The sequence below is a fragment of the Leptodactylus fuscus genome, chromosome 5 (assembly GCF_031893055.1).
Source record: "Leptodactylus fuscus isolate aLepFus1 chromosome 5, aLepFus1.hap2, whole genome shotgun sequence".
Classification (NCBI taxonomy): Eukaryota; Metazoa; Chordata; class Amphibia; order Anura; family Leptodactylidae; genus Leptodactylus; species Leptodactylus fuscus.
The window spans coordinates 216,170,486-216,195,072 of record NC_134269.1 but is presented as its reverse complement, the minus strand read 5'-3'; the positions used below and the strand labels follow the sequence as shown (position 1 = coordinate 216,195,072).

General features: G+C 47.0%; 1 protein-coding gene across 1 annotated transcript in view; it reads left to right on the top strand.

Moving 5' to 3' along the window:
* Window positions 1-23,546, top strand: part of ZMAT2 (zinc finger matrin-type 2) — a 33,042-nt gene extending 9,496 nt beyond the window's left edge. The window contains exons 4-6 of the mRNA XM_075276485.1: window positions 9,062-9,135; window positions 20,032-20,177; window positions 22,626-23,546. Of these exons, the coding sequence (XP_075132586.1) occupies window positions 9,062-9,135; window positions 20,032-20,177; window positions 22,626-22,769 (364 nt within the window). The 3' untranslated portion in view covers window positions 22,770-23,546. The remainder of the gene's footprint in view (window positions 1-9,061; window positions 9,136-20,031; window positions 20,178-22,625) is intronic.
* Window positions 23,547-24,587: the final 1,041 nt, after the last annotated feature.

Here is a 24,587-nt window from a genome sequence, read left to right as displayed (position 1 = left end):
AAGGGCCGTTCCTGAAGAAGATGGAGGCGTTGCTGGAGAGTTCTCTCGCAGCATTGGGGACGCCCCCAGTGCTGCGAGAGAAGTCATTTGCATACAATGAAAACCAGGATTTCTACCAAACGGTGGCGCGGAGAAGACATCTAAAAGTAGGAGACGAATGTTTTAATGGTAGAATCCCTTTAAACCCATAAGAAATACAAGTACAATAGACTGTCAGGAACTTCAGAGACTGGCGCTGAAACTAACGGCACCAATATCTGCAGCCACGGGCACATAACGGGAAAGCCGACAGTGCACCGAATTCATGGGCTTTCTCGCGGTATATAAAACCGCATATGCATGAGGACGTGAAGGCTTCTCTTTAAGTGGACACATAATAGGTATTGTCGTCCATCGCTCCTGAACTAATATTACACGTTCCTTCGCCGGCACACTGAGCAACCTTTAAAAAAAAAAAAAAAAATTAAAATAAATAATTGTTGTTTTTTTCCATTCAATTCACAATAAAAATGATTTTTGCTCCACAACGGTACAAACCTAATACGTCACCGCCTTCAACAAAAAACAGAAAAATAATTTTTATTTTGGATTTCTCCTCCTCCTCCCATGAAGCCTTATTGTGAGTCGCAGAAATTGACGGCCTCGGCCAAGTGCTGCCCCTTTGTTCAGGGAAAACAAGTCACGCTGTGCGATTTTTAGAATATTTCCTTTTGCCAAGGTTTTGTTTGCTTGTTTTTAATAAAAACTCTCGGACAACCCCTTTAATGGCTCTCGCTACAAAAGACGGCAGCTTTTCACCGCTCGGTAGGCAGAACCCGTTTATATAGGATCTCCGGCACGACGCTCTCGGTGACGCCATGTTGGATTTCATCATTGGGTTCTTGTAAGATCCTATATCTGCCTCACTGACCCACATCGAGTTTGTTCTCAGACTTGTCCTAGTTTAACTTAAAGGTTCATTTTTTTAATTCTAGTATAGTTAAAGGGATATTTCCAGGCCTAAGTATTGGTGGCCTATCCTAATGTGAGGTCCGACACCCAACAAACCCCATCGATACACAGAGAATGGAGCAGGAAGCAAACAGCGCCGTTCTCTATGTAGTGGCAGAAGTGAGGTACTGCACCTTAGGTTCCATTCAAATGAATGAGAGTTGATCTGCAGTACTTGGTCTGGCCACTACCTAGAGAACGGCGCTGTCTGCTTCCTGTTCCATTCTTTATCAGCTGCTATTTTTTGTTGTTTTTTTATTTTTCAGGGTCTCAGGAAAGCTGGGTAACATACCCCAATAATAAATGAAGTAATATAAAATAAATCTCTTTGATCCAGAGCTTTCCAGATTTACCTTTCAGAGTTCTGGGGAAAGCTGGGTAACATAGCATGTGGATACTATATATTATATTTACATACATTCAACTACTTTCCTGTGCTATAATCATGCCGTAGCTTGCTAGGATTTCCCTTTCAGAGTTCTGAGAAAGCTGGGTAGCATACCAGGCCATGCCATGATAGGGACTGCTGAATACTAGATATACCAAATAAATCCCCCTGCTTTGTGCCGAATCATGGAAAAGCTGGGTAGCATAGCATGTAATACGGACTGCTGCTGAAACAAAATCTATATACCTCTAAGTTATGATATAGCTAGCTAGTTTTGCCTTTCAGGAACCTGTGAAAGTTGAGTGATTTGCACAACGTAGATGAAATCCACATATTCCTATAACCCTCTCCCTGGTGTAATTCATGCTCTGGAGCTGAATTGTCTCCACTATATTCAGTGGCACTCCATGACATCATTGGACGGAATGGGACTGACACCTTCACTTGAATGGGACTGAGCTGCAATCAGGTCACTTCCCCGATGAATGTGATGTCCTATAGCCTGCCCGTCAACTAGCCGATCCACAAGGGTCCTGGATGTCAGACCCCCACAGTCCTTCAATTGATAGGTCATCAGTTTACAAGTTCTGAGAAACCCCTTTAACTTATCGGTATGTTTTAGGGTAGCGGGTCTGTTTTTCTTGCTGCTTTTGCCGTATTCACACTGTGTGTTCATAAATTCATTGCCTGTCATCTCAGAAGAAGGACTTTGCAGGCTCGGAAATGGCATTTCAGATGTAATGCATTAAAGCGCACCTAACCTTTCAACAAGCTTTGCATAAATCAATAGCGCCGTGTGTAAATAAGGAATAACATTATTTCTGGCCATTATATGTCTAGTATTCTGCATTTTGTACCAGTTTTTTTCCCTCTGCATACTCCATCTTTAATTTGCCCTATGTACAGACTAGCTGCTTTGATGTTTCCCATTTGCTGCATACAGAAAGTAGAGGAGAATCTGTTCAGCCTGTTTTTCACTTGGGGCTAGCAGCAGGATCATGGGAGTCAGTATAGAGATGTACTGACCTGTATTCTTGTAAATAACACACTTTGGGTGAGATAGAAATGTCCTATTCATTTACAAGCACTGGGGGTGAGATTGAAACTTCCTATTGATTTACAAGCACTTGGGGTGAGTTAGAAACCTCCTATTCATTTACAAGCACTTGGGGTGAGATAGAAACGTCCTATTCATTTACAAGCACTTGGGGTGATATAGGAACTTTCTATTCCTTTACAAGCACTTGGGGTGAGTTAGAAACTTCCTATTGATTTACAAGCACTTGGGGTGAGATAGAAACGTCCTATTCATTTACAAGCACTTGGGGTGAAATCGGAACTTTCTATTCATTTACAAGCACTTGGGGTGAGATAGAAACCTCCTATTCATTTACAAGCACTTGGGGTGAGATAGAAACGTCCTATTCATTTACAAGCACTTGGGGTGAGATAGAAACCTCCTATTCATTTACAAGCACTTAGGGTGAAATCTGAACTTTCTATTCATTTACAAGTACTTGGGGTGAGATAGAAACCTCCTATTGATTTACAAGCACTTGGGGTGAGATAGAAACCTCCTATTCATTTACAAGTACTTGGGGTGAGATAGAAACCTCCTATTCATTTACAAGCACTTGGGGTGAAATCTGAACTTTCTATTCATTTACAAGCACTTGGGGTGGAATCGGAACTTTATATTCATTTACAAGCACTTGGGGTGAGATAGAAACCTCCTATTCATTTAAAAGCACTTGGGGTGAGATAGAAACCTCCTATTCATTTACAAGTACTTGGGGTGAGATAGGAACTTTCTATTCATTTACAAGCACTTGGGGTGGAATCGGAACTTTCTATTCATTTACAAGCACTTGGGGTGAGATAGAAACCTCCTATTCATTTACAAGCACTTGGGGTGAGATAGAAACGTCCTATTGATTTACAAGTACTTGGGGTGAGATAGGAACTTTCTATTCATTTACAAGCACTTGGGGTGATATAGGAACTTCCTATTCATTTACAAGCACTTGGGGTGAGATAGAAACTTCCTGTTCATTTACTACAGCCCCTCTATCCATCAGTATGAAAAAACACTCTGGGGCTAGAAAACCCTTTTAAGATTCTTTTTGAAGGGGATTTTGGGACTTGGGAGAGGTCATCAATTCAAAGTCTATGAGGAAGGGGGTGGGGTCTGGCATATAGGACAAGCCACCACCACTGTCCTGAAGCCTCAGTGACCTAAGCAACACTTTTGCTTCACAGGCCTATTCGTAGCTCAGTCCCATTCAAGAATGGACAAAGTTACTATCCTAGCCCAGTTACTATACAAATGTATTGCAATGTGTTTAGTAAGTGCTGATCGGCAGAGGGCCTGAGTGTTGCATCCCTGCTGATCTTTAATGGATGACCTATCCTTAGGCTAGGCTGTATATTATGTAGCCCGGAAGACCCCTTTAAGAAAGAAAAAAACCCTGAAAATGCTCTATACGCTTGTCTTTAGTGCTCACCTTCAAATGACCGCAACGCAGGTTACTGGTGCAGAGCGACTTATTGTACAGGCGCTGCAGTGACTGTTATATAGGACCCTCCGTATACACGGGACTAATAACTTCATTTAATTAAGTAGTATTCTTTTAAGAAGAGCCAGATTTAGTGTGTCTGAACCAAGCCTGGAAATTTCTTCATCTGCCGGAGCCGCCGCAGTCGTCGTATTAGAAACTTATTAATTTTAAAGCTTTTTCAGATGATTTTTAATTAAAGAAGAGAAAATGTTCCTTTCTGTCTGCTGCCAGTCATCTCAAGGACATCGCGACTGTAAGGACACTTCTAAGAGCCGAGCGACAGAAGATGTGGTCACTTAAAGGGATTTTATGGGACTTATTACCCTAATTGATGACTTATCCAGTTAAAATCGGCAGGGTCTGACATCCAGGACACCCCCCCCCCCTCCCCCACCAATCAGCTGTTCAAACAGTTTGAGCTTGTTTGCCGTGAAGCTGAATGTAGGCGTAACTGGTGGTGGGCAGCGCTCCCATGGGTGGAGCAATGACCCCCAAATTCTAAGGTTTGTGAGGTCATCAAAGGTCAGAACCCCACCAATCAGGTATTTATCCTCTATCCCTATCCTTTTCATGGTATAACCCCTTCAGGCTTGTAATGAAGAGCCTCTGCCCCTCTCCCCATCCATTACTGATACTACTGGTTTCTTTATACAGAATTCTGCCAGCAGTAACTGTACAATAGCAAACACATAGCTGATAGAAGCTCAAGTGACAATAATATAGGAGACCCTGGAAAACTGAACTGCAGTGTCCTACGTTGCATAGGGCCCGTGCTTGGTATTGCCACTCAGTCTTCTTCAATTGAAGAGACGGCGTTGCAAACAGGTCACGTGTTGCGTTTAACATATTACTGGCCTGTGAAACAGTATGAACTCCGCCCTGCAAATCTTAAAGGGATCCTATCAGTAAGACTTTTTTAAGAGATTTTTTTTGTAGGTACCACGTCGGAATAGCCTTAAGAAAGGCTATTCGTCTCCTACCTTTCGTCATCTTCTCTGCGCCGCCGTTCGCCTACAATCCCGGTTTCTCTCTGTATGTAAATTAGCTCTCTCGCTACACTGGGGGCGGGCCCCAGCGCTCAAACAGCACTGGAGGCGTTCATAATGCTGCGAAAGAACTCTCTCCAACACCACCTCCTCTTCTTCAGCAGCGTCATCTTCAGCCTCTTCTTCCGGCGGTGGCTTGTAACTTCTAAGGCCTCGGGCAGAGCAGACTGCGCATGCGCACAGGCCACGAGAAAATGGCCGCTTACAATACTGTGCAAGCGGCCATTTTCTCGTGGCCTGCTCTGCCTGAGGCCTTAGAAGTTACAAGGCATCGCCTGAAGAAGAGGCTGAAGATGACACTGCTGAAGAAGAGGAGGCGGCACTGGAGAGAGTTCTCTCGCAGCATTGGGTACGCCCCCAGTGCTGTTTGAGCGCTGGGGCCCATCCCCAGTACTGCGAGAGAGCTAATTTACATACCGAGAAAAACCGGGATTGTAGGTGAATGGCGGCGCGGAGAAGAATAGTCTTTCTTAAGTCTATTCTGACGTTGTGCCTACAAAAAATTGTGTCTGACTGATAGATGAATTTTCTTTAAAGGGATCCTCTGTACTTGTATCTACTTCTGGCTGCTCATGTGATTAAACATGGGATGTTATTCACTGACAACAAGCGGCTTTCCTGACTGCTAATTTTTTTTTTTTTTTTTTTCCCTTTGTTTACCTGCTAGCCTGTGTGTATTTGCTCTGTATTCGCAGTTCAGTTTTCCAGGGTCTCCTATATTATTGTCACTTGAGCTTCTCTCAGCTGTTTGTTTGCTATCGTACAGTGACTGCTGGCAGAATTCTATATAAAGAAACCAGTAGTATCAGTAATGGATGGGGGGAGGGGCAGAGGCTCTTCATTACAAGCCTCCTGCCTCAGAGTCAAATGTAAAATGTGCTGCAGCCATAATGGGACTATTAGCAGCAGAAAAACCTATAGGACGCCATGTATGAAGGCTTATACAGTCATAGAACAGACTGACCAGTGAGGACCCGACACTTGGAGACCCTTGTACTCATGGGGGGCCAGATGGACAGACTCTTATTCCTTATTTGGGAGGGGGTGTTGTTGGCAGGTCACAAGGGGTCACTAATCCTCCTTATGAGGTCTCAATGAGTGGTGGGTACAGTTAAAGGTAATGGGGGCTCTGTACATGTGTCAAAAAAACAATTGATACCGTAAGGAGGGCAACACAAGACAGTAAAGTGCACCCCTACAATCGTTTGGGGGGGGGGGGGGGTTGACTATAACACTATATACAAAACAGCCCATCAATAAGACGGCAAGAAAAGCAAAACCGTTCAAAAGATCACAAGAAATCTACTGTGTTCTCAGTGCAGACCTCTAAGGTATAACATGAAGTCTTACTCAATACAATAAGGAACGGGCAAGTACAATACAATACAGCCCTGAAGCCAGAAGAAGCTACAGCGTACGTCTCATGAATAATGGATGACGAATAATCCACAAAATTGTCTACGTGACCGAAAGAGCGAAGTCTTAAGTAATTCAATATCCAACAATCCGCCCGTCCTGCAGTTTATACAGAGAAATGTATGAGAAAGAAGTGACTGTCCGGTAATGAGCGCTGCTCCGGGCTCCACGTGCGGCTGCGCTCACAATGCGTCCTCCTCGGGGGGGCCGCGGCTCTTTCTGCAGGGCTCATTACTGCTCCTTCTATTCATTTCCAAGTCTTAAACCGCGGGACGCGTTCTCTATAGGATCGGCTGCAGCTAATAATATTTATAGGTCGCGCTTTTGTCACATTTTTATGAACTTGCGCTTTTCCCTTACCCCCTCCCCAGAGAAGGAATAAGAGTCTGTCCATGGGGGCCCCCAGCGTCATGAGTACAAGGGTCTCCAAGTGTCCCGTATGAAGAGAGCAGTGCTGTAAATGCTTAAAGGTTACCTGTGGTTTCTTTGAAATGTTTAAAGATGGGCTGGTCAGTCTGTTCTATGACTGTATAAGCCTTCATATATGGCGTCCTATAGGTTTTTCTGCTGCTAATAATCACATCATGGCTGCAGCACATTTTACATTTGAGGCAGGAGGCTTGTAATGAAGAGCCTCTGCCCCTCCCCCTATCCATTACTGATACTACTGGTTTCTTTATATAGAATTCTGCCAGCAGTAACTGTACAATAGCAAACGAACAGCTCCATTGACAATAATATAGAAGACCCTGGAAAACTGAACTGGGCCTCAGTGGTGTCATGGGCACACCGAACATCATGTCACTCAACGCGCCCATGTGTCTGGTGTGGTCCAAGGGACCCCAGGGAGCGTGACATCACTAGGTGGTCACGTGACATGCTTTGACCTAGCGGTGTGTGTCGCCTAGAGGTCTGAAGAGGATGCCGGGAGACCTCCACCCCTGACAGATCTTACACACTCTCGTCTGCAGCGCATTATTTGGGGAACTTTTGTTTTCGAATAGCCCTATAACAATTTGCAAAAAGTTTTTTTTAGTCCTAGACCTGCAATTCAGTTCTTTTATCTCAGTCTCTCTCTTAAAGGGGTTAACCAACTCGGTCAACCAGTCGAATTTCGTGTTGTGCGTTTCATTTGGCTCATTCTGGTGACAGACTCCCTAGAAAGGGGTTGTCCAGCCACAGCAAGTTACCCACTATCCAAAGGATTGTGGGTAACTTGCTGATCAGTGATTGTCCCACAGCTGAGACCCTCACGGATCTCGCAAACCGGGTAGTTTGCACCCCAGTTATGGACAGGTTGTATGGTGCGCCCCTATCCATTCATTTAAATGGGGACCGCTGAAGAGAGCCCCTTTCTCCGGCGGTCCCCGTGCAAATAAACGGCGGAGTTCCCACTGTACAACAAGCTACCCCAGATCTCAAAATCGCTGATCAGCAAGTTACCCCCCTCCCCCACAATCCTTACTACCTCTTTAATAGCCGCAACTGGGAGTGCTGCAGTGATTGTCCCACACGTTGCGAAGCATAAGGTATTGGTGGTACAACCCTAACTTCTGTGCTCTGAATTCAGCAACAAAAACAGCAGTTCAGTGTGGGCGAACCCTCCGGGTTTTGACACGGAATTCGCCTCAAAATCCGCTGCCAAAAAGGGCTCCCATTGACTTCAATGGGAGCCGCTCGCTTGTTTTTTCCGCTAGCTGGTAGCCGCCGACATGCCCCTTCTTTCCGTGGATTCCACAGCTGATTCAGCCACGCGTCCGCAGCGCGAGACTCCCTCCCCATTACGCTCATTCATTCGGGCCTAATCCGGAACGGGGTGCGCTGCGCGGAATGTTCACCCGCGGAATGCAGAAGGTAATGTTTCTCTTTACGGTTGTTGTAGGTGACATCCCAGTCCACGTTCTGTCGTCTCTTCGCCCCTCCAGCAGCCCTTCCTATTATTACAGTCGTATTTTGGGTGCATTAAAGGGATGACTTTGCTCTTTACGGCTCCGGACGGCGCGGCGCTCGCACACACTGATCTGCGCTTCCCTTTTTTTCCAATAAAAGAATCCTCGGTGCTCTTTGGTAGAGGCCGTTGACCCGCAACTAATAAAAATCTATTGATTCACCCGAGAAGACACGGTTGTCTAAATATCAAACAAAAAGTAAATAGCAGACGCGGAGCGCGCGAGCGGCGTCTGGTATTTGCCGCATTGGAAAACATCATTGAGAATGTTTCATAGTTATGGGGCTTTGTGCCTTCCTTTATTGAGCAAAATATCAGGTGGCGACCTCTTCACTCTTTACAAAGGGCTTCAGAGAGCGGCGGCTCGTGATGGAGGCGGCGCGTTACTTTTACGGGGCTGGACAGGAGCTGAGATCGCAACGTTGTATCTTAATCACTGAGTCACCCTGATGGTAGAGAAATTGGGCACCTGACTACGTGCGGGTCATGTTTGTAGTCTGTAATCATAGCGACATCTCAGTCTGTGTATGAGCTGCGTACACAAAAAAATAATCGCCGGTTCCGCTTTTCCGTCTTCGCCATATACGTTATCATTCACGCCACGGAATTGACATAAATGACTGGCACAAGGGACATTGGGGCTGGCCCGAAATACATAGGTATATGTGTATAGGAGTATTTTGCAGCACTTACAATCTTGCTTTTTGTCTTTCAGCTATTACTGCAACGTCTGCGACTGCGTCGTGAAAGATTCGATAAACTTCTTGGACCACATCAATGGCAAAAAACGTAAGTCCTCTCAATCTATCTTTTTTTGTTTAGAAGCGGAACGTTCTCCAGTTTGTATTGAGCGTCTGTGTCCTGCAGGTGGCAGCAGTGGTTTCTGCTATCTTTTTGTTTCCCCGGTCAGTTTATTGCCGTATCAGGTCTCTGATCGCTGTACGCGTTACTTTCGGGCTTTGCGTTTCCTCTTTTTTGCTTACTTTTCCAGTTTCTGCCGCCGGTAGTGTCGCGGATTTGTAGGCAGGTTGTTTGCTTGAGTATTTATAAGGCGGATTGTTGTTGACAATATAGGTGAGCGGTAAAAGGAAGAAACGTAACCGCATATAATTGTGTAGTCACCGCAGGACGTCTCTAATCTGGACGTCCGTTCCTTAGGGGATATGGATACTGGTTGGCCATACACATTAAAGGGATTCTACCATTAAACATCTTTTTTTCTAATTACCACATCGGAATAGCCTTAAGAAAGGCTATTCGTCTCCTACCTTTAGACGTGGTCTCCGCCGCGCCGTTCCGTAGAAATACCGGTTTTAACCGGTATGCAAATGAGCTCTCCGCAGCAATGAGGGCGGGCCCCAGCGCTGAAACACTGATGAGCGTGTCCCCATTGCTGCCCAGAGCTCTTTCCTGCCCCGCCTCCTTCTTCTGCAGCAACTCCGCCTCTTCTGGTTTCTCTGCTCTTGTATACAGGAGCATAGAGAGGCCACCCAAAAATGGCCGCCGGCCAGCTCCTGTATTGAACTGCAAGAGCGGCTACCCCAAAATGGCCACCGGCCGGCTCCTGTATTGAACTGCAAGAGCAGCTACCCAAAAATGGCCACCCGCCATTTTTGGGTAGCCACTCTTGCAGTTCAATACAGGAGCCGGCGGCCATTTTGGGGTGGCCTCTCTATGCTCCTATATAGAACTACAAGAGCAAGAGAAGCCAGAAGAGGCGGAGTTGCTGCAGAAGAAGGAGGCGGCGCAGGAAAGAGCTCTCGGGCAGCAATGGGGACGCGCTCATCGGCCTTTCAGCGCTGGGGCCCGCCCTCATTGCTGCGGAGAGCTCATTTGCATACCGGTTAAAACCGGTATTTCTACGGAACGGTGCGGCGGAGACCACGTCTAAAGGTAGGAGACAAATAGCCTTTCTTAAGGCTATTCCGATGTGGTAATTAGAAAAAAAAGTAGTTTAATGGTAGAATCCTTTAAGGGAACGTCAGTCTCGTTGAGCGATCGGGATTGGGAAAGATCGGATCCCGATCGGCGATCGATCAAATTTCACGATCGCGATCGACTGGAAAATGATTGGAAATCAGAATTTGAAATCTCAAGATCGGCTCAAACCCACTGTGTATATAATATACAATTAGGATTGAGCGATCGGGAAAGATCGGATCCCGATCGGCGATTGAGCAAATTTCACGATCAGGATCGGCTGGAAAATGATTAGAAATCGGATTTTGAAATCTCAAGATGGGCTCAACCCTACTGTATATATAATATAAAATTAAAGTTGAGCGATCGGGATTGGGAAAGATCAAATCCTGATCAGCGATCGAGCAAATTTCACGATCAGGATCGGCTTGAAAATGATCGGAAATCGTATTTTAAAATCGATCCTGAAATCTCAAGATCGGCTCGACCCTAAATGTCAGCCAAACCTGTTAACTTCTGCAGGATCAGACAACCGTCTAACCTGTATGTATCAGATATCAGGGAAAAGAATGATCAGGCAGTTCGATTTCAACATGTCTGATCCTTTTGTTTTGCTCTCAAGTGGCCCCAAAAGTATCTCCTCTCTAATACACGGTCTCTGGTTCCCTTTTTAGAGGGAATTACACAAATGTCTGGGTAATAGGATCCCTAAAAAAAAAACAACTCGGTCCTCAAGCTCAGGGAAGGGGCAGACGGACAACCAAAACACCCCCTCCCCTTCCCCAGCACCCAGCGTCTACTGCACCCAAAAACTACAACCATTTAAATTTTTGAGATTTTCCAGTAGCTGCTGCATTATTCCTCCCCCCCCCCCCCCTTCCTAGGCTTATACTCGAGTCAATAAGTTTTCCCAGTTTTTTTGTGGTAAAATTAGGGGCCTCGGCTTATGTTCGGGTCGGCTTATACTCGAGTATACACAGTACTCATCTCACCTGGGCTCCGGCGTGACTCCCTGCTGTCTTTGAGTTTTCTGCCTGATGTCATTGACCAGTTGCAGCTCTCGGCAGGTCACGTGGCATCTTGATGCATAGATGTTGCTGAGGCCTAATCACAGGCCTCAGCGCTCTCCACCAATGACAGCAGGGAGTCGCACTGGAGCTCGGGAGAGGTGAGTAACACTGTTTGATACAATATCTCCCCTGGGACTCTGATCATTATACTCTGAAGAGACCTGGAGTATAATAGCATTTTTGGTTCATCCGTGTTCAGCTCAAACGAAACCGTCAGGCGAATTGCGTGAACGCATACTATACTGTAAAAGGGGCGTGGCCTAAGTAATGGCCATTAATTGTAATTGAGGTAAAACGACTGATTAATTGCGGTTTTGATAGTATGGAATCGCGTTGGTGACTTAAGTTTCAGTGATGTCCCTGTAAGAAGCCCCGGGGGGGGGGGGGAGGTTCCGCCATGATGGAACGCGTGCACTTTACATGTCTTCTAACACCAGCTGCAGAGTGAACGGCCGTCTCACATCAATGGCTTCTCGTCTCCCCTTTCATTTCGCATTTGTCTATGAAAGCTCAGAAAACATCACATCCTCCTTTTTTTTTTTCTCCTTTCCATTTCATGTTTGCTAAATATAATTACGGCGTTACTCAGTTTGCGGCGTGCCACCCACTGCTACAGCCAGGGAACGCGCTCCGCTCTTTTTTTGATGTAGAAATTCTAGGATGTAATCTTTTGACTCTCCTCGAGCGGCAGTCAGTGGCGGTAATAACAACAAATGAATTGCGACCATTAAAACGGGTTGGATTTTATTACCGTGTTTTGGCCGGGGGTTTAAATCCGGCCGAGGAAGTGGCCGTAAATGCAGATTCTCAGATTTATCTGGTCCATACCATTTTTATTTCATAGAGGGGGGGCAGCTGATGACATAGAACCATACTGTGCTTTATGGTGTAACACAGATGAGAATTGGCAGAGGTGCTCTAGCCTTAGGAAATGCACACAATACACCGTTACAAAAAATTCTCCTCTTGGGCTAAGGCACCGTGGACCAAAATGCAACAAAAACAAAGTTTTTCAGTTGGTTTTTGATTTTAAAAAAAATTGCAGGGTTTTGTTTTTTTGCAAAAATTAATTTGCTAATATTCTAAAATAATTAAAAAAATTTAAACATTTTGCAAAAATTATTTAAAATTCTGAAGATTTTCTGTAACCATCTCAGTGTTGACAGTCTGTTGTTGTGACAGGTCGCCAATGGACACGACCATAAATGCAGGAACTTTCGATGATCTTGTAGGGCCGGTCGATTAATTGAAGAATGACCCATGTGGTTTTGTTCACGTCTGGTTATTTTGGTTCGGTTTTTACACTATTTGTAATATTTGAAACTATTTTTATAGAATAGACCCCAGAGTGTAATGATCAGAGGCCCCAGGGTAGGTGTTACTCACCTCTCCTAAAGTGTTACTCACCTCTCCTAAAGTGTTGCTCACCTCTCCTAAAGTGTTGCTCACCTCTCCTAAAGTGTTGCTCACCTCTCCTAAAGTGTTGCTCACCTCTCCTAAAGTGTTGCTCACCTCTCCTAAAGTGTTGCTCACCTCTCCTAAAGTGTTGCTCACCTCTCCTAAAGTGTTGCTCACCTCTCCTAAAGTGTTGCTCACCTCTCCTAAAGTGTTGCTCACCTCTCCTAAAGTGTTGCTCACCTCTCCTAAAGTGTTGCTCACCTCTCCTAAAGTGTTGCTCACCTCTCCTAAAGTGTTGCTCACCTCTCCTAAAGTGTTGCTCACCTCTCCTAAAGTGTTGCTCACCTCTCCTAAAGTGTTGCTCACCTCTCCTAAAGTGTTGCTCACCTCTCCTAAAGTGTTGCTCACCTCTCCTAAAGTGTTGCTCACCTCTCCTAAAGTGTTGCTCACCTCTCCTAAAGTGTTGCTCACCTCTCCTAAAGTGTTGCCCACCTCTCCTAAAGTGTTGCTCACCTCTCCTAAAGTGTTGCCCACCTCTCCTAAAGTGTTGCTCACCTCTCCTAAAGTGTTACCCACCTCTAATAAGTGTTACCTCTCCTAAAGTGTTATCCACCTCTACTAAAGTGTTACCTCTCCTAAAGTGTTACCCACCTCTAATAAGTGTTACCTCTACTAAAGTGTTACCTCTCCTAAAGTGTTACCCACCTCTCCTAAAGTGTTACCCACCTCTAATAAAGTGTTACCTCTCCTAAAGTGTTACTCACCTCTCCTGGGCTCCGACGCAGCTCCCTGCTATCTTCAACGCTTCTCACTGGGTTTAAGGGGATTCTATCATTAGAATCTCTTTTTCTACAAAGACCCCTTTAGAAAGGCGATTCTTTTCTTACCTTTTTTATTCTAATCTTCCCCGCCGTTCCTGAGAAATTTCCTCTGTGCTCCCTGAAGACTCCAGCGACGATTCTGTCTTCTTCCTCCAACACCTTTCCACCCCGTCATCACTCGGCAAAGACGATTGCACGTGTCATTTCAGCCATTTTCTGTGGTTGAATGGACGCTCGTGTAAGAGGCCACAGGAAAATGGCCGAATTGATACACACAGCTGGTGACGAGGCGTCAGCGAAAAGAGACAAGAGGCATTGCTAGAGAGTCTTGGGGGAGCACTGAGGACGAAGTGTCTGATTACTGATGGTCCAACCACAGGGTCCCCCCAGCAATCAGGAGCAAGGGGGGGGGGGACAGTCCCCCTAAAACCTTCTTGTGAGTGGATTGCCAGGGTGCTTAAAGGGTAAGTTCACACGGGGTATTTTGGACCGGAACCTAAGACGGAGGCCCTCCACTCCTATAGGGTTTGAAAGCAGGTTTGTCTTTGAATGTATCAATTTGAACAAAACAATAGATTAAAGTATTTACAAAATTTCTCTCTTTGCTCCGTCGTCCTCCGGGTTCCGTCCGCATTATAATTTACTTGCTTTTAGTATTTCTTCTCACAATAGTTGTCACCAAACCCCTATTTATTCTGCTCGGTGTTACTTTCATTCGGCACAGCAGAGATGGCTTCCCTACGAGAGGCGTCTTTATCAGTCATTTTAGCATATTGTCGGCGTTGCGCTAATGAGGGTCTGTGTGGCCGGTCACTAGCCACGTCCTAGCCGCACCAAATGGACACTTTGACATTTCCCTCGGACGGCTGTACATAATTATAAATGTGCTGCTCTTTATCTGGAGGAACAGGCGTCGGGCGTTCTCCGCAATCAATCTGGCGTTATTTAAGAACGCGTTTCTTCTCCGGCGTCTGCAGTCAATGTGTCAATCATTTCAATGATGTCTAAAGGTTTAGTCGTATTGAGTCGCAGATAGTGAAGTTCTTCTGAAATGTTCTCTGTGTACCGTTCCTGGGAGTTTTAGATAGAAGACGTCATGGCTACATCTGATTTTCTTAAAGGGACCCCAACACATACTTATATCGCGAGTATACTGTAGCATACCCAGATTTCTGGTGTCCCGTTCTCCCATTGGCTGCTTGAAGAACCTCAACTGCACATACCAAACTTGAAGCTCCAGGGACAAAGTGTCCCGACCTACCCTATGGATTTAGGATTTGGTTTTCTTCTGTATGCAAATGAGTTCTCTCGCAGTACTGGGGGCGTCCCCAATGCTGCGAGAGAAATCTGCAGCGCCGCCTCCATCTTCTTCAGAAATGGCCTCTCCCTGCGTCTTCTTCCGACGTTGGCTTCAAACTTCTAGGCGTGCGCAGTCGGCAGACCCCTAGAACATGGAGGTAGCAGAGTTGAGTGTGTGGAGTGAACATGGAGGTAGCTGTATGTATGGAGAACACATGGAAGTAGCAGGCTGTGTGTGCATGATGGAAAACATGGAGGCAGCAGTGTGTGTTTGTGCATGTGTGTAGGGGGAACACATGGACATAGCGGAGCCGTATGTGCGGAGGAAACTTGAAGGTAGTTTAACAGTGGAGGACATGGAGGTAGCAAAGCTGTGTGTATAGACAACATGGAGGTAGCAGAGCAGTGGTGGTGAAGGACATGGATAAAGCAGAGCTGTCTATTGACAGAGCTATTGGCACGTCTAAATAGACATTTGGCATTGCCAAAGCGAAGAGAGTGGTGGGTATGGGGAAAGTTGGGTTTGCAAGGAGAGTGGTGGGCATTGGGGGGGTTGGTTTGCGGCGTACGGAGGTGGATGGGTGATTTGAGGGGCAGTAATGGGGTATAACAGTCCGTGGGGTCTCATCTTCCCCTCAGTTGGTGGCAGGTGGACACATATTGGGCAGCGATCTCCACAGAGGATCCCAGTAGGATGTAGAGTTTCTTCGTCTCAGGTAGCAGAGCTGTGTGTATAGAGCACATGAAGGTAACAGCTGTGTGTATAGAGCACATGAAGGTAGCAGAGCTGTGTGTATAGAGCACATGAAGGTAGCAGAGCTGTGTGTATAGAGCACATGAAGGTAGCAAAGCTGTGTGTATAGAGCACATGAAGGTAGCGGAGCTGTGTGTATAGAGCACATGAAGGTAGCGGAGCTGTGTGTATAGAGCACATGAAGGTAGCGGAGCTGTGTGTATAGAGCACATGAAGGTAGCGGAGCTGTGTGTATAGAGCACATGAAGGTAGCGGAGCTGTGTGTATAGAGCACATGAAGGTAGCGGAGCTGTGTGTATGGAGCACATGAAGGTAGCGGAGCTGTGTGTATAGAGCACATGAAGGTAGCGGAGCTGTGTGTATAGAGCACGTGAAGATAGCGGAGCTGTGCGTATAGAGCACGTGAAGGTAGCAGAGCTGTGCGTATAGAGCACGTGAAGGTAGCAGAGCTGTGCGTATAGAGCACGTGAAGGTAGCAGAGCTGTGCGTATAGAGCACGTGAAGGTAGCAGAGCTGTGCGTATAGAGCACGTGAAGGTAGCAGAGCTGTGCGTATAGAGCACGTGAAGGTAGCAGAGCTGTGCGTATAGAGCACGTGAAGGTAGCAGAGCTGTGCGTATAGAGCACGTGAAGGTAGCAGAGCTGTGCGTATAGAGCACGTGAAGGTAGCAGAGCTGTGCGTATAGAGCACGTGAAGGTAGCAGAGCTGTGCGTATAGAGCACGTGAAGGTAGCAGAGCTGTGCGTATAGAGCACGTGAAGGTAGCAGAGCTGTGCGTATAGAGCACGTGAAGGTAACAGAGCTGTGCGTATAGAGCACGTGAAGGTAGCGGAGCTGTGCGTATAGAGCACGTGAAGGTAGCGGAGCTGTGCGTATAGAGCACGTGAAGGTAGCGGAGCTGTGCGTATAGAGCACGTGAAGGTAGCGGAGCTGTGTGTATAGAGCACGTGAAGGTAGCGGAGCTGTGTGTATAGAGCACGTGAAGGTAGCGGAGCTGTGTGTATAGAGCACATGAAGGTAGCGGAGCTGTGTGTATAGAGCACATGAAGGTAGCAGAGCTGTGTGTGGGGGGGGGAAATGTGGACGTGGCGGAGCAGTGTGGAGTGAAGGACATGTAGAGCCGTGTGTATAGAGAATGTGAAGGTAGCAGAGCTGTGTGTGTACGGGAAGAGTATCTGACTGTTTAAGGTTTGGTTTCCCTTATGTAACCTATAACCATACGGACAGAATTGCAGATACTGTCATACGAGGAAGCTTGCTATGGTTTATTTATTGTCTTAATTTGCAGGAAATCCCACATAATACTAGATGTAATCTTGGAGGTTCCCCGTGCACCTGTATGGCCGCCCTATTGTGTCTCGCAGCGCATTACTACCGCGGTGTGTCTAATCCCCGAGCGCCCTGATCGTCTTATGACGGCTGTAAATGGATCTGTCACTGCAAATAAAATGGTAATTAATATCCAATGATAAAGGTCTGAGGATATTACATAACACAAGGAGATGTTCTCCTGACGCGCACGCATGAGCGGCGCGATATTGAATGGATTATTATATCTGATCCGCACTGTCACATAGATTATGTATGAGGGAAGGAGCTGCCATGGCCCCCCGCTGTACTCTAATTCTGCATTAACTCCCGCTCCCTTCCTAGGGGTCCATGGCAGCGCGGTCTTCACAATTACGCTTAGCGAAATTGCGCATATAATTAATCGTAGCTTTCTGGCCCGTTCTAGGAGGCCCCGTAGACCGCAGCCCTACTCTTCATTAGCATTGTTGTATTAAATATGCATTACGCCTGCTGCTTCCCATCCATTTCTGCTTTGTCGCTTCTCGAATCCGCGAATTACGGTTTCAAACGCTCCTCTACCTGTAACACGGTTTTCCTTGATCTTTCTCAATTCATGGATAAAATGTCAGGACCCCCGCGGAGGGGTTAGAAGTCTGCCAGCGATGTGGATGGAGATCATTGAGCGTCAACCAGGACAAAGACTGTTATTGTGACTAGTGGTTGTCGGCGGCGAAGAGTCGGCCTATGTAAGGTCGGAGTGCAAAGCGTGAACGATGAGGAGCTACTGGTGGGGTCGAGCCGATCTTGAGATTTCAGGATCGATTTTAAAATCCGATTTCTGATCACTTTCCAGCCGATCCTGACCGTGAAATTTGCTCGATCGGGATCCGATCTTTCCCGATCGCTCAACACTAGTCAATGCTTCTCTATGGGAAAAGTTACTTTTGGGGTTGAGCCGATCTTGAGATTTCAAAATCCAATTTCCGATCATTTTCCAGCCGATCCCGATCGTGAAATTTGCTCAATTGGGATCCGATCTCTCCCGATCCCAATCACTCAACCCTATTAATGATATATACATGACTAGGGTTGAGCCGATCTTGAGATAACCTCTGACCTCGATCCCGCCGGAAAAGATCGGGATCGGAATTCCTATCACGATCGTGAAATTTGCTTCATCGGAATCCGATCTTTTCCGATCCTGATCGCTCAACGCTACTTATCATGTCTTAGGCCAGGGCACCACAAAAGGGTATTGTAGTCCTAAAGGATAGGTCGTCAATTGAGGATAGTCAGGGGTGAGGCGCCCGGGCCCCCGGTGGATCAGCTGTGTGTAGACTTCTTCAGTTCTTACTGGACACAGCGCCATATGTTTGTCTAGTGGCTGTGATTGGTATGGCAGCTCCTCCCCAATCACTTGAATGTGACTGAGCTGCGATGAGGCCATGTGACCAATAGATATGGCATTACATGGCCTTAGGAACAGAAGAGGAGCTGCCACTTCAAATAGCAGATTGATGGGGGTCCGAGGATCGGTTATCCATTTAGAATTAGCAGGAAATGCCTTTAGGATAAGGCCCCAACGTTGCGAACCTCTGCTAGAAACTCTGCAGACATTCCGTGGAAAAAAAAAAAACGCGATGCTACGTGGGGCCTTGGCCCAAAGGGGTTTTCCAGAACTTTCTCCTTAGGATAGGTCCTCAGTTGAAGATCCTTGGGGCTCGGGTACCCTGGACCCCCTGGATGAGCCATATAAAGCGGCAGCCCATTTGATGTCACATTCATCAGTCACGTGACCTGATCACAGCTCAGTCCCGTTCAAGAGAATGGACTGAGCTGCAATACCCAGGACAGCCACTGTGCTTGGTAAGTATTGAAATGCTGCAGCCTCTACAAACAGCTGATTGGTCGGAGCCCCGGGTGTCAGACACCTACCTGTCCTAAGGATAGGACATCATGTATGTTTAAAGGGATCCTATCGTTTTTTTTCTCAATCACACGTAGGAATAGCCTTAAGAAAGGCTATTCTTCTCCTACCTTTAGATGTCTTCTCCTCGCCGCCGTTCGGTAAAAATCTCGGTTTTCGTCTGTATGCAGATGAGTTCTCTCGCAGCACTGGGGGCAGTCCCCAGCACTCAAACAGCACTGGGGGCGTCCCCAATGCTGCGAGAGAACTCTCTAGAGACGCCTCCATTTTCTTCAGGAGCGGCTTCTCTGCGCATCTTCTTCCAGAGCTGGGTTCAAACTTCTACGCATGCGCATCGGGCCTAGGGCAGAGCCGTCTACGCATGCCGCCTGTTGTGATTTTAATGATAGAATCCCTTTAACACTTTCCCATAGACTGCAATACCCTAAAAGCTGCGCATACGTTAGAAAAAGTGATCTATCTGGGATTTACTAACACCCAGCGCCCACGATCCGTCCATGAGTCCTAAATGGTTGCACAGGCTCGTAGAAGAAGACCCCAGAGCAGCCGCCATCGCTGCCCGCCCAGATCCTAAATAATAGAACGCCTGAAAGGCAAGAATGAAAAGTTAATAGCAGCCATATGGTCACCTAGCACCTGAGCCGTCTGCGCTCTAATCGTGTTGCCACTCCGGAGGTCTCGGCGGCGTGCTTACTTTTTAAGCAGCAAGCACATTTACTCTGGGATTTTCCGGGGTGCGTCATATAAACTACTTACGGCCGACACATTCAAATGGCCTCCTGACGTTTCAATTTGACAACGCGTTTCACGCCACGCTATCAGGAAGTGTAAAGTGTATTGTAATGACGGGGCCCGATCTGTCCATGTGACGGGAAATTAATTGCAATGTCTATGACTCGCTAAGAGACGGGTGTAAAATGTCATCATGGCCCCGTTCCTGGTGATACATGGAACGCGTCGGTGCCGGACAGCGGGACTTGTGAGGGCTGCAGAGCTGTACTTTGTTCTGGCAGCTTTTTGCAAGTTCTTGTGTAAATCAGATCTGTCCCGGCTATTAATTCTCTGAGCCCCGGAGATGAATGGAGCGCCCTTCAGTAGAACAGCTCAGTGGAGTGTTGTACTGCTGTGCTGGCCAGACGCTTTCAGGATTTAGAGACCCGTAGACTCCTAAACTGCTATTGATTTTGCAATGTCTTGTGCATTTCAGATCAGCGGAACTTGGGGATGTCCATGCGAGTGGAGCGCTCGACGCTAGACCAAGTGAAAAAACGCTTCGAGGTAAATAAGAAGAAAATGGAAGAGAAACAAAAGGATTACGACTTCGAGGAGAGGATGAAAGAGTTGCGGGAAGAGGTGAGGATTGTAGGGGCGTACGGTATAGGGGATATGCACATATTCATGTGTGTTTATCTATGTATTGTGTAAGGTAGCTCGGTAGCAGCAGTGGTGCAGCCCAACCAGTCTGAGTCGGGGACATAATATGTGGTGCAAACAGGTTCATTTAGAGAAAACGGCAAAATAAATAAACCTTCACATCAGGTACAAAAAAAATAAGCAAAATAAAATACATCCTTAACTTTAGGCATAAGGGAAAACAAAACTGCTCGTCCGAGCTCTAATACAGAATACGGCTAACTGTACGTGTACAAAGCACAACGAGTCCTAGTCTGTCTCACCAAAACTCAACTCTCCAGGACAGACCCAGGCACCTCCCGCCACTCCCAGGATCTGCCCTGAAGTGCAGGCTCTTATGGCCTATGACCTACTTTCTGTACTGTCAGGAGGGTGGAGTCCGGTGGGGACGATTCCAAACTCTAATACTGGCTGCTTCTGATTAGAGCTCTGGATCGCACCCCTTGCCGGACACGCCCATCCGAATTACAGAGCTTAGAGGACTTTTCTCATCGTCTGGCACTGGCGATATTACGTACCGCTAGAAAGCCGACAGCTTTGACAGTACACTCCTGAGTGTCGGAGTTATTGGTGTGGTTTAGTTTCTGCACCGATATCTCTCCACTGTCAAAAGAACGGGCCTTACAGCTCAGCGTCATCACTGGGCAGTGAGGAAGGCTCCCTGATGACAATATTCTTCCATAACCTTCTACTGTCAGGGGTACTTACTTCCCAATAATGACACTGAGCAGTAAGGTCCGCCCTACTGACAGTGAAGGGATATCGGTGCCGAAACTAAGGACACCAACATCTCTGAATTCATTGCACCGTCCGCTTTCTAACGGTGTCTATATAATACCACCGGTGCCAGAGAGTGTTAGAGGTTAGAGAAGTGGCTGTATCTCCCATTTTATATTTACTAAGGGTCCGTTCCCACGCTGTAGCGCGGCGCTCATTCTGACACGTAAACTCATGTCAGAGTCAGCGCTGCAAAACAGAATCCCATTGACTTCAATGGGTTCCGTTTAGCGCGCATAACACATTGAAGTCAATGGGATTCTGTTTTGTAGCGCTGACTCTGACACGAGTTTACGTGTCAGAATCAGCGCCGCGTTACAATGTGGTAACGGGCCCTTAGTAAAATGGTTCTCGGCTTTCACATGTCAAGTTTATAGTTGGCTGCATCTGTTAGGGTGCTGTGCGCCCATATTGCACTTATTGCTGGGACATAACCGTATGGGTGCTGCCAAGCGAATATCAGCATGCGACCATGTGCTTAGCCATAATGGCCGGATCACACCTGGGCGGTTAAAGTTTGACGGTTGTAACCCGGACCCACTATTTAAAGGGATCCTATCATTAAAACTCATTTTTTTCTGCCTATCATGTAGGAGTAGCCTTAAGAAAGGCTATTCTTTTCCTAACTTTAGATGTCTTCTCCGTGCCGCTGTTCAGTATATAATCTGGTTTTCATCTGTATGCAAATGAGTTCTCTCGCAGCACTGGGGGCGGTCCTCAGCGCTCAAGCAGCACTGGGGGCGTCCCCAATGCTGCGAGAGAACTCTCCAGTACTGTCTCCATCTTCTTCAGGAATGGGTCTTCTTCGCGTCTTCTTCCAGTGGTGGCTTCAGACTTCTAGGCCTCGGGCAGCCGACTGCGCATGCCCACCGGCCACACGAAAATGGCCTACAATACTGCGTAAGCGGCCATTTTCTTGTGGCCGGTGGGCATGTGCAATCGGCTTTGCCCGAGGCCTAGAAGTTTGATGCCACTGCCGGAAGAAGATCTGTTCCCGAAGAAGATGGAGAGTTCTCTCGCAGCATTGGGGACGCCTCCAGTGCTGTTTGAGCGCTGAGGACCGCCCCCAGTGCTGCGAGAGAGCTCATTTGTATACCGATGGAAACCGTATCATATACCGAACGGTGGCGCGAAGAAGACATCTAAAGGTAGGAGAAGAATAGTCTTTCTTAAGGCGATTCCTACGTGTTAGTCAGTAAAATAGGGCATCCAATGATAGGATCCCTTTAAGGTAATTTAAAGATATTGTAAAAGCTTGTAAGATTCCAAGGTTACATCAAAGTTTGTCAGGGGTTTGCCGTATTCCATTGCAACGAGTACATGTGGGTAGGCTTCGTGACTAATCCTATTGATCAGAGTGTGTTCCAGTAATGGCTACTTCTTTCATCAATAACCGGTAAGTTTTTGGGGAAGAAAAAAAAAAATCGCTAGGAAGAAAAAATTTGGCCATGAAAGAAAAAAAAATAAATTAGCACTGCATGATGGGAAGCCTGCGCAAATTGGACTCTAGATAGACTTGAATCGATCCAGCTATAAAACCCACTGATCTCGCCGTTTCTTCAGACGGCTTCTGACCTTGCCTGACCTTTTATCGTCTTCTTTCACATCCAGGAGGAAAAAGCGCGAGCCTATAAAAAAGAAAAGCAAAGGGAGAAAAAGCGGAAGGCAGAGGAAGATTTGGGTTTTGAAGAGGATGATGAAATGGCCGCCGTCATGGGCTTCTCAGGGTTCGGTTCTTCCAAAAAGAGTCACTGATCGAACTTGAAAGCAGCAGTCTAACCTCGAGCAGACAATGCCCCCCCTCCCCCTCTCGTCTCTCCCCTCCTCCGCCCCTCGTCTTTTCATAGTTAACCAGAGCTTTTTCTACACGCCCGCCATCTATTCTGCCTCGAGTAGTGATGGGAACGCCAAACCGTCGCGCTGACCAAAACTGTGAATCGATAATACGCTAACCCTTATTTACTTACAAGCCACGTAATCGCTTCTTAATCGTATGAGCTGATAATCCCGCATCGGAACGGCTATTTCTATCTGACTGCCTCCGCACCGGGCCCGGAGGTTTAAGAGAAAGAAGCCTTAACTGTGTACTCTACAGAAGTCCATTTTTTTTTGGATGGGTGCTGTCAATCTTACCTCACCTCTACATAACACGTTCCGCGGCGAATCCTGGAGCCGTGTGTTTGGGTTGTCTATTACCAATGCCAAAGGGGTTGGGCCGAGAGAGTCTTGACAAGACTGGGGCCTCGCCAATTCCAAGAATGAAAGAGTCACGGCCAACCTTTTTCTATGGCCTGCAGGAATGTCCGCTCTCGATCGCAACAAAGGGTTCGGCCCAAAAAAACTACAGGTGTCTTAAAGGGATTCTACCACTAAAACACAATTTTTTCTAGTTAACATGTCGGAATAGCCTTTAGAAAGGCTATTCATCTCCTACCTTTGGAAGTGCTCTCCGCCGCGCCGTTCGTTCAATATACCGATTTGTACCGGTATGCTAATGAGTTCTCTCGCAGCGATGGGGGCGTCCCCATTGCAGCTCGAAAACCGACCGCAGCGCCGCCTCTATGGTCTTGGGTATCCTCCCCTTGCTTCTGTCGGACGCCTGCGCAGTACGCTCTGTTCGGCGAAGATTGCCGAACGTACTGCGCATGCGCGAAATTGCGGTCCCAACCATAGTGCGGGCACTGCAATTTCGTGCATGCGCAGTACGTTCGGCAATCTTCGCCGAACAGAGCGTACTGCGCAGGCGTCCAACAGGACACTGAAGAAGCAAGGGGAGGACACCCAAGACCATAGAGGCGGCGCTGCGGTCGTTTTTCGAGCTGCAATGGGGACGCCCTCATCGCTGCGAGAGAACTCATTAGCATACCGGTACAAACCGGTATTTTGAACGGCGCGGCGGAGAGCACTTCCAAAGGTAGGAGACGAATAGCCTTTCTAAAGGCTATTCCGACGTGTTAACTAGAAAAAAATGTGTTTTGGTGGTAGAATCCCTTTAATCTCGCTTTGCTGTGGGGTCTGTTGCACTCGCCCCCAAGTCATATTCTTGGCGTATCTGTCGTGTATGTCACTTGGACCTGGCAAGGATCACAGCAACGTTCTGCGCATGCGCCGGAATATGAGCAGTGGCGAATGCGACACAACTCGGGACCAAGAGCGATTAGGATTACACCGGCTGCCCTGTCGATCAGAGGAAGGATAGAGGGTGGCTTAGAGGATGAACTTTTTTGAGCACCGCCAACACCCTCGTTGCTCCAAATGGCTCATTTACATATTAACAAATATGGTAATATCTGCAACCGAGGTTGCGATTTCTCAAGGGGTAAACCCCCTATCTGCAGGGCTGGATTGTTCCTTAAAGGCTCCTGCCAAACAAGCGATTGTTGGAGGAGTCTGGCTGATCTGGGTGTCAAACTGATCTGATATGGATGACCTCTCAATATCATAATCCTGGAATATCCCTTTAAGTAGTGGCATTTTTTTTAGCGTTGGTGATTTTCCCAGTGACCAGACCTTTACGACAACTCTCTATCAAGGCACTCTCTGGAATACTTGCACGTGTTTAGACCTTTGCAG